Genomic DNA, 15459 nt, shown 5'->3' on the forward strand with positions numbered 1-15459 from the left:
CCTTTCCGGTCAAGTCTCCTACCTGTCTCGCTACCTGATGCTGTTTCAAACCACAGTCACAGGAAAGCGTTTGTCATCAAACATAGCGATAAAGGGGGCTCACATGGAGACCTCTGCCTCGTGTAGGATTCGACTGCACGGGCGACTGGAGCTGAACGGCCGCGCGTAATTTCCTGGAGGCGGCCGCTGTGTCGTGACTGCACTGTGTGTGTTGGTGTTGCAGTTCTGACGCTGTGAGGTATACGCCACACTCGGGCTTTTCTCTCCACGCTTGTTCACTCCTTCTATCAGCTGTGAAATCTGAAAGGACGCCTCCTCCTCCTCCCCCGCCCCACCCCGCGCTCCTACACTGTGCGGAGTCGGGTCTAATCTTCTCTGCGGCACGAGCCGAGGTGCAGCCGGCTGAAGGTGACAGAACTGCCCACTAACATTACCACAGTGAGAGATGAGAAAGGCATCGAGCTGTGGTGAGGTTGAAACTGTTTTAGACCCGCCCGGCACAAAAGTCGAATTTAAGTAAACAGATGTGAAGCTGTTTAAACTCTCACAGTGGAAAAATAACGACAGAAGCAGGCCGGTAATCCTGTTTTCAAGCTGATAATTAAAATCTGGTTTGAAGTGAGAAAATATTGAAACCTTTTGTCTCAGCTGAGCTCCCGACCCAGAAGAATCAGGTGCTATATTTAAACGATGAAGAGTCCAGATCTGTATCATCCAAACTCAGATGTTATCACATCCTCTGAGAAACTGACGCATAAATTTAACTTTAATACAAAACTTTTTTTCTTCACATTTCTGAATCTGAGTTATGTAAAAAAAAGAAAAAGAAAAAAAGAAGCTCATCAAAATAGTTTAATTACCAAACGCTGGTATTTATAAAAAGGATCGTGTCTTCATGTTGGTCCTGGATCAACATCCTGTTGTCTGAGCCATCAGTTAGCATTAGCCAAGACTTTAGCTAATGCTAGTTAAATATTATCACAAGCAAACCGACACGAGCATCGTAAATTTGGCTAACAAGAAACAAGTTCATCATATATTTATCAATAAGAATGAAGAAAGAAAACAACAACAACATTATGGTTACAGAGACAAAACGAACATGGGGATATCTGATTGGCTGGATCGGGACCTCCCTTTTGATATACCTCCGCCCTCCAACTGCTGCTCCCTGAGCTTTATCAGAGGTTGCTTCCTATCAAAAGGGAGTTCTTTCTCCCCACAGTTGCTCACAGTGAATTGTATAATTGTTGAGGTTTTCTCTCACATTCTGCAGGGTCTTTGCATTATGCATTACCCCAAGGTGAATATGATCGTGAACTGGTGAATAAATTTAAGTTGAATCACAATGTGGTAATCTATTTACATCCTGTTCACGAGTTCACATTGTAGTAGAGAAGAAAGCGAAGTCTCAGCAGAGAACTGGAAACCAGCTTGAGCTCACTCTGCCCCCCCACCACAAAGTCTCATCAAAATTCATTCAAAACTCTTAAGTGTTTCCAGTCAGAATGACTCAAATATTCGACCAAAAGTTAATTCTGAGTTTAAAAAATGAAAAAATATGCAAATATTAATGAACAGAAACTATGCGAAATTCTTTGCTGAGAGATCAGAATAATGCAGCTGAATGCACTGAAGTAATTCATCCTCAGCAGTGAATCAAAATGACGCTGATAACCACATTTTTATGACCCTGATATTTAGAGCTCAGACTTGAGTGTCTCAACAAAAGCTTAACTCAACCAAATGTTCACGTTCTGCTTTTAGCATTTAGCTCAAAGCCCCGTGTTGCCCACGGTTTTATTTAAACCTTAATTTGTGGGAAAAACTGTAACTAAAAAAGATTTTTTAATCAAACAAGTTTTACCAGATTTATGCTTTTAACCTTAACACTCACAGTACAATGAAAGAGTTAGTGCGCCTCTAATGTTTCTTCCAGCCCACACTTGCTGTAAATTGATCCCTTCCTAATGCAATTCCAATTTTGAGTAATGGGGGATAAGAGCCTTTGGCAAGTACAAGTTAGCCAAATCAAGTTGGCGTTGTCTAAAGATAGTCTGTTTAGCACTAAATTCCCTCCTAATGTTACTGTCATTCAGTAAAGACATATGAGGGAATAAAAGATAACATCTAGGAAAAAAAAACCCTCATCTGCTGAAACCTCATCGGTTAACATTAAGACGCAGTGGGCTATAAATATGAGCTGGAGATTATGGTTCCTATCTGTAATATTGAAGTTCTAATTGTTTCTATGTACACTCTGGCTCGTGTGTATGTGAAAAGTGACACAATGTTAGTAATTTTGCTTTTGTGCAACACTCGACTGGATTTGAAACAAAGGATCTGGTAGCTGCTCACAGGACTCTCACTGTGTGGTCCAAAGCAGACTTTAGGAGGGACCAGATTTGGTGCATTTACAAAAAGAACAACTAAAGGAATCCTTTAGAAAGACTGGAGACAACTTCTGCTGTGGATGCTTGCAGAGTTGTTGACATGAGATCATCTTGCACTGGCTGCACATCCATTACGGGACTTTCCTGATCTCCCACATCCCAAAGGTGCTCTGTGGAGGTCTTTTGAGTGCTGTGAAGTCGTGTTCAAGGAAGCAGCTTGAGATGATTTGAGCTTTGTGACAAGGTGTGGTATCTCGCTGAAAGCAGCCATCAGAAGACAGCATGGTCATAAAAGGATGGAGCGATACTCAGATGGGCCCGCACCTTCATACACCCGCCAGCATCCCTTAAAAGGAGGACGGATCCATACTTTTGTTTATGCCAAATTCTGATCCCGTCATGTGAATATTAGCGAAATTTGAGACGTGTTCTCAGCAACATTTTCAGTGTTTTATCGTCTACATATGCTCTGTAGGCGGATTCAAAGTTTAATGCATTTAGAGATGCGCTTCTGCACGCCATGGTTCAAACTGAACTTCTGCAGGTTTGCTTGATGACGTCTACATTCCGGAATTTATCGAGTTGCTGCCATGTGATTGGCTGATTAGATATGCGTTGGCAAGCAGTTGCACAGGTTTACTCAGTGACTGGGTTTACTTAATAACGTAGCCGGTGTTTTTGATTCTGTTTTCGGGGATTTGTGCAGAAGACATTTAATGTTCCACCCGCACAGGTTCTGTGGTGATGAGTCAGAGCGATCCGTCCTCTACAACCTCTGTGGACAAGGGTTCAAAGGTCGTGTTTCTGATGTACTGGCCTCTGTCAGAGACAACCTCACTGAGCTCAGGCGCTGACAGTCACCTCACTAGCTTAAATCTCTACTTCCCTCTAATGTCCGAGTCTCCGTACGCTCAGTGTAACAGCCTTATCGAGCAAAGAGTTCATTTATTCCACAAGTCAATGTCTGACTTTAACTAGACTGCAAGCATGAATTTTACATGAATAAAAATCCCCGTTACCACTGATTAAAGAGGTTATAAATTCATCTTTATTTAAATTACATGAGATTAACAAGAAATTTGGGACACACTTCATGTTATAATCGATCTCCATTCGTCAACGCATGTGACTGAGACTGATGATCACTAATAAACAGTGTGAACACTGCGTGGATATGATCAGCAACAATCCACATGCCTGGCTTTAATTTCCTGTTCAGGAGAGGACGTTAGTGATCGTCCGTCACAGCGAGCCTCGTGCTGTGCAGCAGATATGACACAAGTTTGAAAATCCTGTAAACGGCTGACGGCGTCACTAACTCAAAGCAAACGGGTGAAATGACGAAGAAATATTTACAAATGACAAACTCGAATATTAATATTTGAACCCACATAGGCAGGAAAAAAGACGCTAAGTGTCTCTGAGAGAAAGTAAACTGATGTTTACACAAAGGAGGTTATATTTCAGTGAAACAGAAGAATAAATAGACGTTTTGTTCTGAAGATTCTGGGAACGTTTGAGTGAAACATGCCCACACACACACACACACACAGAAAAATTACAGCTTAGACACAATACTAGTATCACAGAGTTATTTCAGCACACACAGCATTATGTAGTCCGATCCACGCTACACTGATGTGCTATAGATTTAAGCCAACTAGTTTTATGTCCTTATAGCTCATTAGAGTCATACCTGGGATAAATTAATAATAATAATAATAATAATGATAATGTGGAAAGAAAAAACCTTTAAGACTCATTGAGCAGCAAACCTGTTCATGCCAATTCAGTCATACTTACACACACTACAACTGATTTTCTGTGTCAAGTGCAAACAGGAGATGCAGTTAGAACCACCTGATCTCTACATGGACCTGATACTATGTTTATCTGCACCACTCACAGGGGTCCAGTGTCAGCTTCCCACTGGAGGATCTGCTAGTTCTTTCCCGTTTTCCCTTTATATGGCTTTCCACACAATTTAGAAGCTGAGCTTGTGGTTCAGGGAGAAAATTAGCACCTGCAATCCCAGATAATCATACACATTTATCATCCCTTTCTCCCTGAGGCATCAAAGTGCCCGTTGTTTGAACAAGCAGGACGAACTGCAGTCTGGGCTCCTTACAGTCGTTCAGCCCATTACAGTCTTTCAAGTGTACTCCGTGTCAGTGGGAGTCCTCTCTCAGAGCGGAGCGCACCCTGGCCCCCAGCTGGTCAGCCGTCGGCCGGGCGTCCGGGTTTGAGGCGAGCATCTCTAAAAGCAGGGCGCACGTGGCAGGGCCAGGAGGGGGGGCAGCGGGGGCGCTCTCTTAAACTTCATCGGGATGCACAGCTGGAGCTCTGCATTCTCCCACAGAGCCTCTCCCAGCGGCATCAGCCAGCCTGAGCGTCCCTTGCACACGTAGGCGCCTGAAGGGGAAACGAGGAGGAAGACGGGTAGGTTAGACACGGCAGAGCGCCTCAGACTTCAGTGACTGTGAGACGCTGGTGTGGAATATTACCAGGAATTACTAACAGGGTGTGCAAGATGTTCAGAGCACGATGAGACATGCCTTATTAATGAGACATTCATGAACTAATCAGAAACAACATAATTACAATTAAATGACAATAAGGAAAAATGTGGGACACAAATGTTTAAATTAAACTGACACTGGGATGTTATTAGCTCTCATAAATTGCTTTCTTTGTGGAGACTATTTGTGGATGCCTCAGTAAAACTATTTCCCGACTATGTGTCTGTGTTCCTTAAAAACTGTGGCAGACTGTTAGTATGCATGTGATAATAAGCTTGTGTGACATTTCTTATGTATGGGTCCTTTACAAAGAAAATAAAGATTCAATAAGAGCTTAGGGCCAGCATGAGTTACTCCTTCACAGGAACAATCCATCAAGGATCACATGATAAACTGAGGGCTCTGATTGGCCCCGTGTAATCAGCCTGTCTTAGAGTGCTATGGCGTAAGAGGAGGATCATTATTAGCAAAGATGAGATTAGGGGTGGGCGGTATAAACAGTATACGGTAGAAAGGATATAAATTTGGCCAACGGTAGAGATTTTGATTATACCGCTCTACCGCGATAGTGCATGTTGATGGTGTCATCAAGCTGCGCCTGTTTTGGTCGACAGCATTTCAGCGGCTGCAAGCAAAATCATCTGCAAATTATGCCGGGCGACAGTAACAGCAAAGAGACGAAGCACTTTTGGAATATGGGGAAAGCCAAAACCTGCGCTTCCTCCACTTCCCTACCATTGATTCATTAATGTTGAATTCCCTCGCAGCTGCTCTATTCCCATGTTGTTGCAGTATATTAATGACTAACCTCGTATTGTGGATGGATTATCTCAGTTGTTCTGACTTAAGTTTGGTCCGTTTACAGCACCCTGTCATGCAATTGCATTTGTCCCCAACCACCAGAAACCCTCACGTTAACTTTTATCGAGTGGAAAAAAGTTAGCGGCCATCCTTCAACTTCACTGTGCTAATGTTACGCTAACATAGCTGTGTCGCTAGCGATCACGTAGCACATCATTATATAGCAGCTAGCCCAACTTCAGTAACCCTACAAACGTCACTGCTGTTTAGTTTTCTGTCTTCATTGATGTTGGAAGTGACAGCAGAGCTGTACGTTTTCAGGATTGAGAGATTTAGGAATATCTCAGTCAGAACATGCTATATCATGGTAAATGGCCTGTATTTATATAGCGCCTTAACAGTCCCTAAGGACCCCAAAGCGCTTTACACGTTCAGTCATCCACCCATTCACACACTGGTGACGGCTAGCTACATTGTAGCCACAGCCACCCTGGGGCGCACTGACAGAGGCGAGGCTGCCGAACACTGGCGCCACCGGGCCCTCTGACCACCACCAGTAGGCAACGGGTGAAGTGTCTTGCCCAAGGACACAACGACCGAGACTGTCCAAGCCGGGGCTCGAACCTTCCGATTACAAGGCGAACTCCCAACTCTTGAGCCACGATGTTTAGGTAACTAGCGAGCTAACTTACGCTAACTTCTAACTCCGTTAAATGTAATAAATTCTATTTTCATGGATGCCTGTATGTTAAACTTAATTGTTACACTTGTTAAAGCAGCAACACTGATCATTTTATTAAAGATGAAAGAATTTAGACAGTTTTTAACTCTGTGATGCCCAGTGATCGTGTGACTTTGGGACCTGTTCATGTTGAAATGTGCTCACAGACTGTGATTCGGTCACTACATGATGTCAACACTTTGAAAGGTGCTCAACGTATTTCAGTGGGTCCACTGAAGAGCCCGATCTGTCCACAGGTGTTATAGGCATCTACTGCTCTATCATTATATACAAGTGTGTGTGCTTGCTTCTGTGGACTGAACCTTTGTGATTAACATGGCCATAACCCATAAGCAGAACTTCCTGCCTCTGGTCTTCAGAATCAAAGTTGAAATATTCATTTGAGCGTCTTTTCTTCCTTTCACACCAGAAGATTTTGATAAGTGTAATCAAGTAACCATAAGATAAAAATGTGAACTCTGATCACTTGAACTGGTCATTCGTCATCATTAGACATAAGACAACTACATTATTAACAGAAAAATGAGATTAACGGAGGGAAACTAATCCAAGCAGCATCATTAAAACACATGCGCTGCAAAAATGTTAAAAAGCATCGGTTGGTGCTTTAGCTCAACACCAGGTTTTCGAGGTAGTGTGACCAAAATCATAGAGGACCCTAAGCTGACACATTATTCATACAATTACTGAAGCCCGAGGTCAACACCGAAGTCAGAGTAACGCTGGCCTGAGTCAGAGCCCAGCAATCATTTCCTAACCTGACTGAGCAAAAAGCCATAAAGGCTTTTCAGGCCTAAAGGACAAGCACAGGAGGCTGAGTCTGGCTTTTCTGTGATTGGTTCCTCTCCACTCCCCTGCATCGTCGTGTAAGTGTGTGGGCGTGCACGTCCTCACACACACTAAAGTTAAATGATGGAGCGTTATTTCTATCTTTGAAACGCCTTCAGCTGAATCTCCCTTTTTTCTCTTTGTGATAGCTGAGCTGCTAAACGCTACTTTTTTTATTAAAGGGAAAAAAAGTATCCACTCACACTACTTCCCATAGTAAACATCTTCTTTCAACATAATGAAGCATCAATGACTCAGGGAGGTTCTCGGGCACTAAACTTGAGGATAATGATTCACATTGCCCCGCTGCTCTGTCTCCTCTCAGCAGAATCGGGTTTGTGTGAACAAAATGAGACGTTGGTGTTGCAGCCATTTCATTACTCTCTGAGAGCAGAGTGCAGAGCAGAACAGCTCTGCGTTATTGTACATCGAGACGCTGCACCATCCGACGGCCACACGGGATTCTGACAAGACATCAAGAAAAGAAATTAAAATCTCACTGCAGAGCTCCAGCGCATGGCTCGGTGCCCTCCTCTGCTCGAATCAAACTGCCAACAACTTTGGAGACTTTATACTTCCAACTAGAGCAGGGCGATATGACCAAAAATATTTATCACGATATACATTTGAAAATTTGCGATAACGATATAACTGACGATATCACTGACACTAGACAAAATACTTTACAACTCCACAACTTTATTAGTGCAAAAACCCCCATCAATGTATTTTCACTTAAACAAGCAGCTGTTTTTTATGTGCATTAAAGTTATATAAAAATGTAACAGTGCAAATTCCTCGCTGACAGTTTAACCAAAAGGCATTTCCAGTGGAAATTGGCCGACATATCCTCAGCATAACCATGTATAATATCCACAAAACTTAAAAAAAGCTTATACACACACAGTACGGTAATATTATGTTGAAGCACAGTACGTATCACTCCGCGAGGCGCCTGCCTATGGTAGCCGCAATGCTCCGACAATCCATCAAGCGGTGCGGGTTCGTAGCTTAGCAAACTCGTACTAAAACATTTGACAGATTTTCGAGCGCGGTGTACATAAAATCGTTTCGAGGTCAGTAAACACAACCAGAATTCATACATAAGGCACACGGGATTATAAGGGACACTGTCGATTTTCAGAAAAATCAAAGGATTGATTTTAAGTGTGCCGTATTTTCCAAACAACACGGTAATAACGACAGCCCGCTATCTGACGGACGAAAGCTAAACCAGTTCCACACCACTGAGGTTGCAGCATTTTTACAAACCAATTCTGGTTCATCCGTTTCATTCAACGATCCACTTTCGCTCTTCTCATTCTCCGTTGCCACCATGTGCGTATGTAAACAAAGGCACTGCGCATGCGCGTTTTACCCATATTCTATCGCGATATTTCATTTTCCTATCGTTGCCCAAAATTACACCGGTATTACCGTGAATGGTATGATATAGCCCAGCCCTACCTACTTCCAATGTCACAAAGTTTGATGACAATGCTGACGTACAAGAAGGACAAATTATGTTGTGATTAGAGATGGACCGATCCAATATTACGTATCGGTCCGATACTGACCTAAATTACTGGATCGGATATCGGCGAAAAATAAAAAATGTAATCTGATCCATTAAATATCAAAAAAAGCATCTCACAAAACTTGCGACACGGGTAACTCGGCTTATAACCGTAGCACGTTGCAGCAGTATGCCTCGTGATAGAGCGGCTGTGTGTATTTGTAGCCTCGCTACCAAACCAGCATTTCATCTCCGAGGAAGTTATCCCAGAGAGAAGTAAAGCAAGTGTGTAAGTTCATCTCTGAATGTTTGTAAAGCGTTCCCATGTTAAGCTTAACAACCGATATATGGAGCGACTGCCTCTCTCTCTCCCTCACCTTCCTGCCGCTACTTCAATCGTGAAACTGCTTAACGATCAGCTGATCGGCTTTTCTGTCGCGAGTCCGTCTCTCTTCTTTGTTTTTGGCCCACTTTGCACCAGAAAGAGGAAACCAGCGGCTGAACAACAGCAGCACGTTTAAGCTTGATAAGCTGTTGTTAGAATTTATTTAATATTACTTTCTACACCAGGATCCTTTTCTACGTAGCTGACGGCTGGTAACTGTGCAGGGGCGGATCTAGCAAAGTGCAGCCAGGGGGGCCGATAGGGCATGAACAGGGAAAAGGGGGCACAAAGACATACTTTTCTTTCTTATTCTCATTTAAAATGTCTAGCTTTTAATAAATAATTATCTGAATCTTACACCCAAAGTTTTAATCTGATGTAAAATGTATAGAAGTCCATTACTGTATATAGTAACTCTTAAGTCTATATACCCTAGTAAGCTATAGTACTTTTTCCTTTGGGAAGGTACTGTCTGTGAATTCTGCAATTCTGTTGAAGAAAGATGCTGAATCTATTTAATTATTCTTGAAAAATAATTTGTTTCTGTGCATTTTTTTCACCCTGCATCAAATTAAAGTTGATTACATCGATTAAGCATCATGAGGTGGAGGGTGGGGGGTGGTTCCCTATTTTTTTTTTTTTTTTTGCTGGGAGTTTGCAACCCTATTAGTTAGGTTGCTTAATATTTCTGCTAAGTACTCTTTAAAATACCAGAATAGGGAGGATGGAGTAGGTTTAAGTTAGGTTTTAAGTTAGGTAAGGTTTATTAGATTGATCAGTGTTGCTGAACTATGAAATATTTTGGGTGCAGTGTATTTTTTACACACAGGTATAACAGAATAGCTTTAGTGTTGTTGTTTATTTAAACTTGAGTATGAACTTATACAAAATGCAGCAAGATATTAAAAAAAACAGTTTTATTGATTAAAAAACACACTATATCGGATTCATATCGGTATCGGCAGATATCCAAATTTATGATATCGGTATCGGTATCGGACATAAAAAAGTGGTATCGTGCCATCTCTAGTTGTGATACACAAATACCAACTCATCTGTCGCTTAGGAAAATATAAGCAGCCTTCTTTAAGGGTGTAGCAACAGCCTGAGGACTCATTTGTGTAAAAGTTCGTCTGGGATGCATCAACTGAGCTGCCGCTGACCACAAAACCTCTCACATCAGAGACTGTCAGATGCAATTAGGAACCAGTGTGTAACACAGGCACTCATAGCTACGCACCGTCATGTCATTAGCATGGAAACGCTTCACGTGAATGAAGAAAAAAAACTTTTCTACAAACCTAACTGGACACTTGGCTACGTGTTAACCCAGCCGCCCCCAACCTTTGTTGCTCCACGGACGGTTTAATGTCAGCCAGTACTTTCACGGACCGGCCTTTAAGGTGTGGCGGATAAATACAACAAAATAAAATGATACGACCGAGACAAAAACTGTGGGGTTTTGTAAATATAATAAATGTGAATTCACTGTGTAACTTTATTAGCAGCGTCCTCCTGAAATGCACCAACAACATTGAGAGTAACATCCTCCTCTCTGCCCCTTAATGCTCTCTGGTCACTATGGTAACACATAAACATTTCTTTCAAAACAAGACACACAACTACAACACGGGAAAAGACCCAGGGAAACAGAGTTAACGATAAAAACCCTGAAAACCACAAATTTCACACCCGAGCCTCAACTCCGGTACCGGTCCGTGGCCCAGGGGTTGGGGACTGCTGTGTCAAGTTACACGTCACACCTCCAAATATATGACTTATATTTGATATCATTTTATATCCCATTATTGGGAGGAGCTGGCAGAAAGAAAGCTGGAGTCTAAAGTTTGTTAATTTTTTACAAATCATGCAATCAAAGTCAAATCAAAGTTTGCTAACCTTTCCACAAAATACGTTTTTTAAAAGTGCTTTTATTTCTCCTGAAAGTTACACTTGCACCACTTTGCTGTTGTGGGATTCTCTCAGAGATCTCAGTTTATGTCTGAATGCTGCATCTCCCTCTTATCATGGCTCTTACTGAGTGGAGTGGGTAGCAGTCACTGTAGAGAACCAGCGATCATAAAAACTTCCTCAGGTCTGGAGCAAAGATGAGAGAATGGACGAACACACAGATTTCTCAAATTATTAATAAGATGGAAGGCTGAATTACATAACGTCAGCTTGTATTAAAATACAAGGTACTATAATCCACATCAGCATTGCATAAATCATCAGTCATCTTTTTGCCATTTAGATTTATGATCGTACCATCCATGCTTGATAAATGAATGATGTATAGCAGCTGACACTTTTAATATGTGCCACTTAATTAAGGCAAACTGGATTCAGCGTGATGCATCATCACCGGGCTGACCGCACACTCAACCTTTCCCACCTTCCTGCGAGCGCGCCAAATGGTGAGGGAGAGGCTTATGGTGACATCTTCTCTCAGTGAGACGCTTACCCAGTTGTTCCTGAGTCGTCCCTTCTTCCAGAAAGGTGATTCTCTCCAGGACCGCCCAAAACATCACGCCCAGAGAGAATATGTCTGCCTGGGCCGTGTAGGTCAGCCCGCCCCACACCTCTGGAGCCATGTAGAAGTCCGAACCACAGGTGGAGGAGAAGTGCTGTCTTGTCAGGCCGCCATCCACGGAGCCCTCACTCATTTTGCTCAGACCAAAATCTGCCACCTTGGGTTTAAAGAAGAAAAAGAAAAACCAGCACGCCTTTGGTTAGCTTAAAGCTTGGGCATAGTTTCATCAATGCCACCAATAGTTTTAGAAGGACAGTAAAAAGCGCTGTCCATTACTTTTTATTGTTTGGCTTAGAACAAAAAAGAAAAAGAAAGAAAAGCTGTCACGAAAAGTTTTTCAAACTTGACTTTTTTTCCCCTCTACTAGCCAACTGGTAGAAAATTAATCAACCGTTGGGAAGATGGGAAACATACATATGCTATGATCATTTACATTATATCTTGACACGCTATTCTAATCTGACCTTCTATTCTATACAGTGACACTTTTATTTGATGCTCGATCGAACAATGTGTGGGATGAGTAAAAATATCTGTAAGCACCAAAGAGATGTTGGCAGTCACAGTGACCAAAGTTTCATCAAGACTCATCCACACATCTAAGATGAGAACTTACAAAGATATGTGCTCTGATCATTACAGAATGATGACTAAATGTTAGCAGAGAGTGCTGTTTACATGTGATGACATCACTTTTGGCTGTTGGACATGCTTCATGACTTTCTGATGTTCTGTAGAGACGTAAGTGGCAGATCAACAAACAATGAAAGCAACCTGTAGCTGCATCTTAATTTAGAGTTTCATTTGTTCCAAAAATAAAGATAAAAACTCACCAGATAATCTGGCATGTTTGGGATGATGTACATTTGGCTTTTATTAGTTTTTAAACTATACCTCTTAAAATAATGGATTTACATGAACACTCATCTGTGATTTGACTTTCACTTTCACTAGAATCTCACCTCCTGGCTGCACTGCTGTGCCATAAATATTTTCCCTCTGCTTTGTATATAATGTGTTCATTGCTTAGCTATAAAGAGATCAGTAGAGCAATTTTGTTTCCACTTGTTTTCTTCATATTTTACTTTGTTATGTTAATTGTGTCTCAAGCAGACTGCTGCTGTGAAAAGCAAATACCCCCTCAGAGAGCAGAACTATTAAGCACTAATGTGCCTTCAAATTTGAACAGTGTGACTTTTCAAACAAAGCTTGACGCCACTTGATCTGAGATAAACACCGTCACATCTGCCCACCTTGACGACGGGGCCTTTTGGCATCACACACACCAGCACATTGTCAGGTTTCAGGTCCCGGTGGGTGATTCCCAGGCTATGTAGAAAGGCCACGGCGCTGCACAGCTGTTGCACCACGCTGTGGTTACGCTGAGCATCCGGGGGCCTGGAGAGCAGGTACTGATTCAAGTCTCCTCCGTCACAGTACTCCATCACGAGCCACAGGGCCAAGCAGCGCAGCGGCGCAGTCTGCTCTTCCTCCCTCGGGGCCGGTCTCTTCCTGACTCTGCTCTGAGGCCTTTGAGGGGTTGTGGAATCAGATGCATTTGATTCATCCTTGTTCTGGAGATGAGCTCTGGCCTGCACAGTGTTAGTCCTGTCCTGTAGTCTGGAGCCAGAGTTTGTCCTCCTCCTGGTGTTAGACTGAGGATTGGTCCTTTCCTGACTTTGCTTTGCTGCGACCACACTTCCTTTCAGCACGCTCTCAACCAGACGCAGGGGCAGTTTCCCTGGTTTTAAGGTCTTCAGGCTCCTGGACCCCGTCTGCAGGAGGCAGCTGTGCAGTGCAATGACATTGACATGGTTCCTGGCTGTGGTTCTCATGGCCCACAGCTCTTGCAGGTAGAGTTCAACACACTCTGGGTTGCTGCAGGGCAGCCGCTTAATAGCCACCTTCTGTCCAGTTTTGGCCATACGGCCCTCAAACACCACACCGTAACTGCCTCGTCCCACCTCCCTCTCTAAGGTGTAGAGCTCCTCCATCTCTCCCGGAAGCTGCTGTGTCTCCTGACAAACACAGATTAATTTTATACAATCACATGCAAGTGGTCGCTAAAGTTAGCACACCGTAAACAGCGCTTTAATATGGTAAGCAAGCGTTACATTTAACCATATCGTCCCTCGTAGCTTATGACAGGATAAAATACTGACCTCAAGTTGACGTTCAGGTTCGTAACGAGTCAACATACTAAATCTTAAAATATTGTTTAACTGAAGAACAACCATGAACTGTATATCACAGACAATAACGCTTCCGACTGACCGTATGAAGCTGGTAACCGACGGTGCGTTTAACATGGCGCAGTCAGTGGTTTAAAAGGGAAACGAAACACGAAGCTCTTCCTACTTTGATTTCCAACTTACCCGGAACACTTCAGCGTCTTTTATCGACTTGAATCCTCCGTCTACTCGACTGGAGGCAATTTACACGAAACCATGTTCAACAAATACGAGTTTCTTTGTTGTTGTTTATGACACACAGGAAACACAGACGAAAATGTCACAAACTTCCGTGTCTAAGTTCGGAACAGCCCGCTCTGCCTATACACGCATCGTCATTGGCTAAGAAACCTCAGTACCGCGTTGTGATTGGTTGAGCGCCAAGTCCGAGACGTGTAATGTGATTCGAATTGTCCGAGCTCCGCCCACTTTGGAGTTCAGAAAGGGAATTTGTTGTCAAAAACGGACACCATTATTTTGATGAAAACGAAGCCCTAGATGGAGCTTTTATTTGAACGAATAACAAAAGAATTTGTCTCTGTAAACGCAGAAACACCGAATTATATGGTTAGTAGTTACAAATGGCTCAAATAAAATACGGCTCTGGTGTTCTTTGTGTTTGATGCAACCGAAATTGTAAACAGCAAAGTCGTATGCACAGAACTCACAAATGGACAAATCCACCTTTTCAAAGCGTTGTTGGCCATAGTTTAATGACTGAATCTCAATCTGTGAGCATGTCGAGAAGATCGTCGGACGGTCTGCGGCTGCTTTTAAGACGCAACTTTAAAATACATTTAATGCTGTTTTAGTCTGAAAATCATTCACATGAACTCCAAGATCCCAAGTGTGACAGACGTTATGTGACTGATCACAACATGGCATAAGTGATCATCACACAGGGTGTTAGGTGTCTAAAGCTTTATACAGGTATGTTTTATTTAAACAGCAACTGCTAACGTACACTAAACGTTTCCTGTGCAAAGAAACTGAATGACGTTCTGACAGCTGCTGCCAACAGAGTCACAGAATAAGAAAAATATCGATTTAATTCTTAGTGAATAATAAATGAGATGTAATTAATGTCTCTGCTCTGAGTCTGATTAGTAATTAATTGAGTAGAGGTAAACTTCTGCAAATGAATTCCCTCTGAGCTTTGAGAGGAACTTCATGAGTGAGGAAATGAAGCCAACAGTCAGTCAGCTGCTTCAGGTGCAACAGGAAGGAAGGAGTCAGAAAAAACTCAAAGTTTACTGAAGAAAACCATTCAGCATTCCAGGTCAGGTTTAGAGTCTGTTACCCTGGTAACTGACTGGTAACTGACTGGTAAGTGACTGGAGCTCTTTCTGGACCAGAAAACCCAGAGTTTCCCCCCTTTCAGGATGAACTAACTTCACTAAACCTGCTTCTTGGAATAAGGCCCTGCATACGTCCTAAAGGTTAACCCTGCGTTTCCTGTACTACAAAGGTGGTTTGTTTTTTATGGTAATTTGTGATGCAAGCTTAGCTCA

The 15459-nt window shown here is 42.6% G+C and overlaps 1 protein-coding gene across 1 annotated transcript; it reads right to left on the reverse strand.

The window, feature by feature from the left end:
- Window positions 1-511: 511 nt before the first annotated feature.
- Window positions 512-13997, reverse strand: si:ch211-63o20.7 (Serine/threonine-protein kinase pdik1l-B-like). Its single transcript, XM_005449845.4, is given in 5 exon segments — window positions 512-4689; window positions 4692-4805; window positions 11649-11874; window positions 12971-13735; window positions 13880-13997. Coding segments are annotated over 5 exon segments (1308 nt in total). The 5' UTR covers window positions 13955-13997; the 3' UTR covers window positions 512-4561.
- Window positions 13998-15459: the final 1462 nt, after the last annotated feature.

The sequence above is a fragment of the Oreochromis niloticus genome, linkage group LG15 (genome assembly GCF_001858045.2).
Source record: "Oreochromis niloticus isolate F11D_XX linkage group LG15, O_niloticus_UMD_NMBU, whole genome shotgun sequence".
Classification (NCBI taxonomy): Eukaryota; Metazoa; Chordata; class Actinopteri; order Cichliformes; family Cichlidae; genus Oreochromis; species Oreochromis niloticus.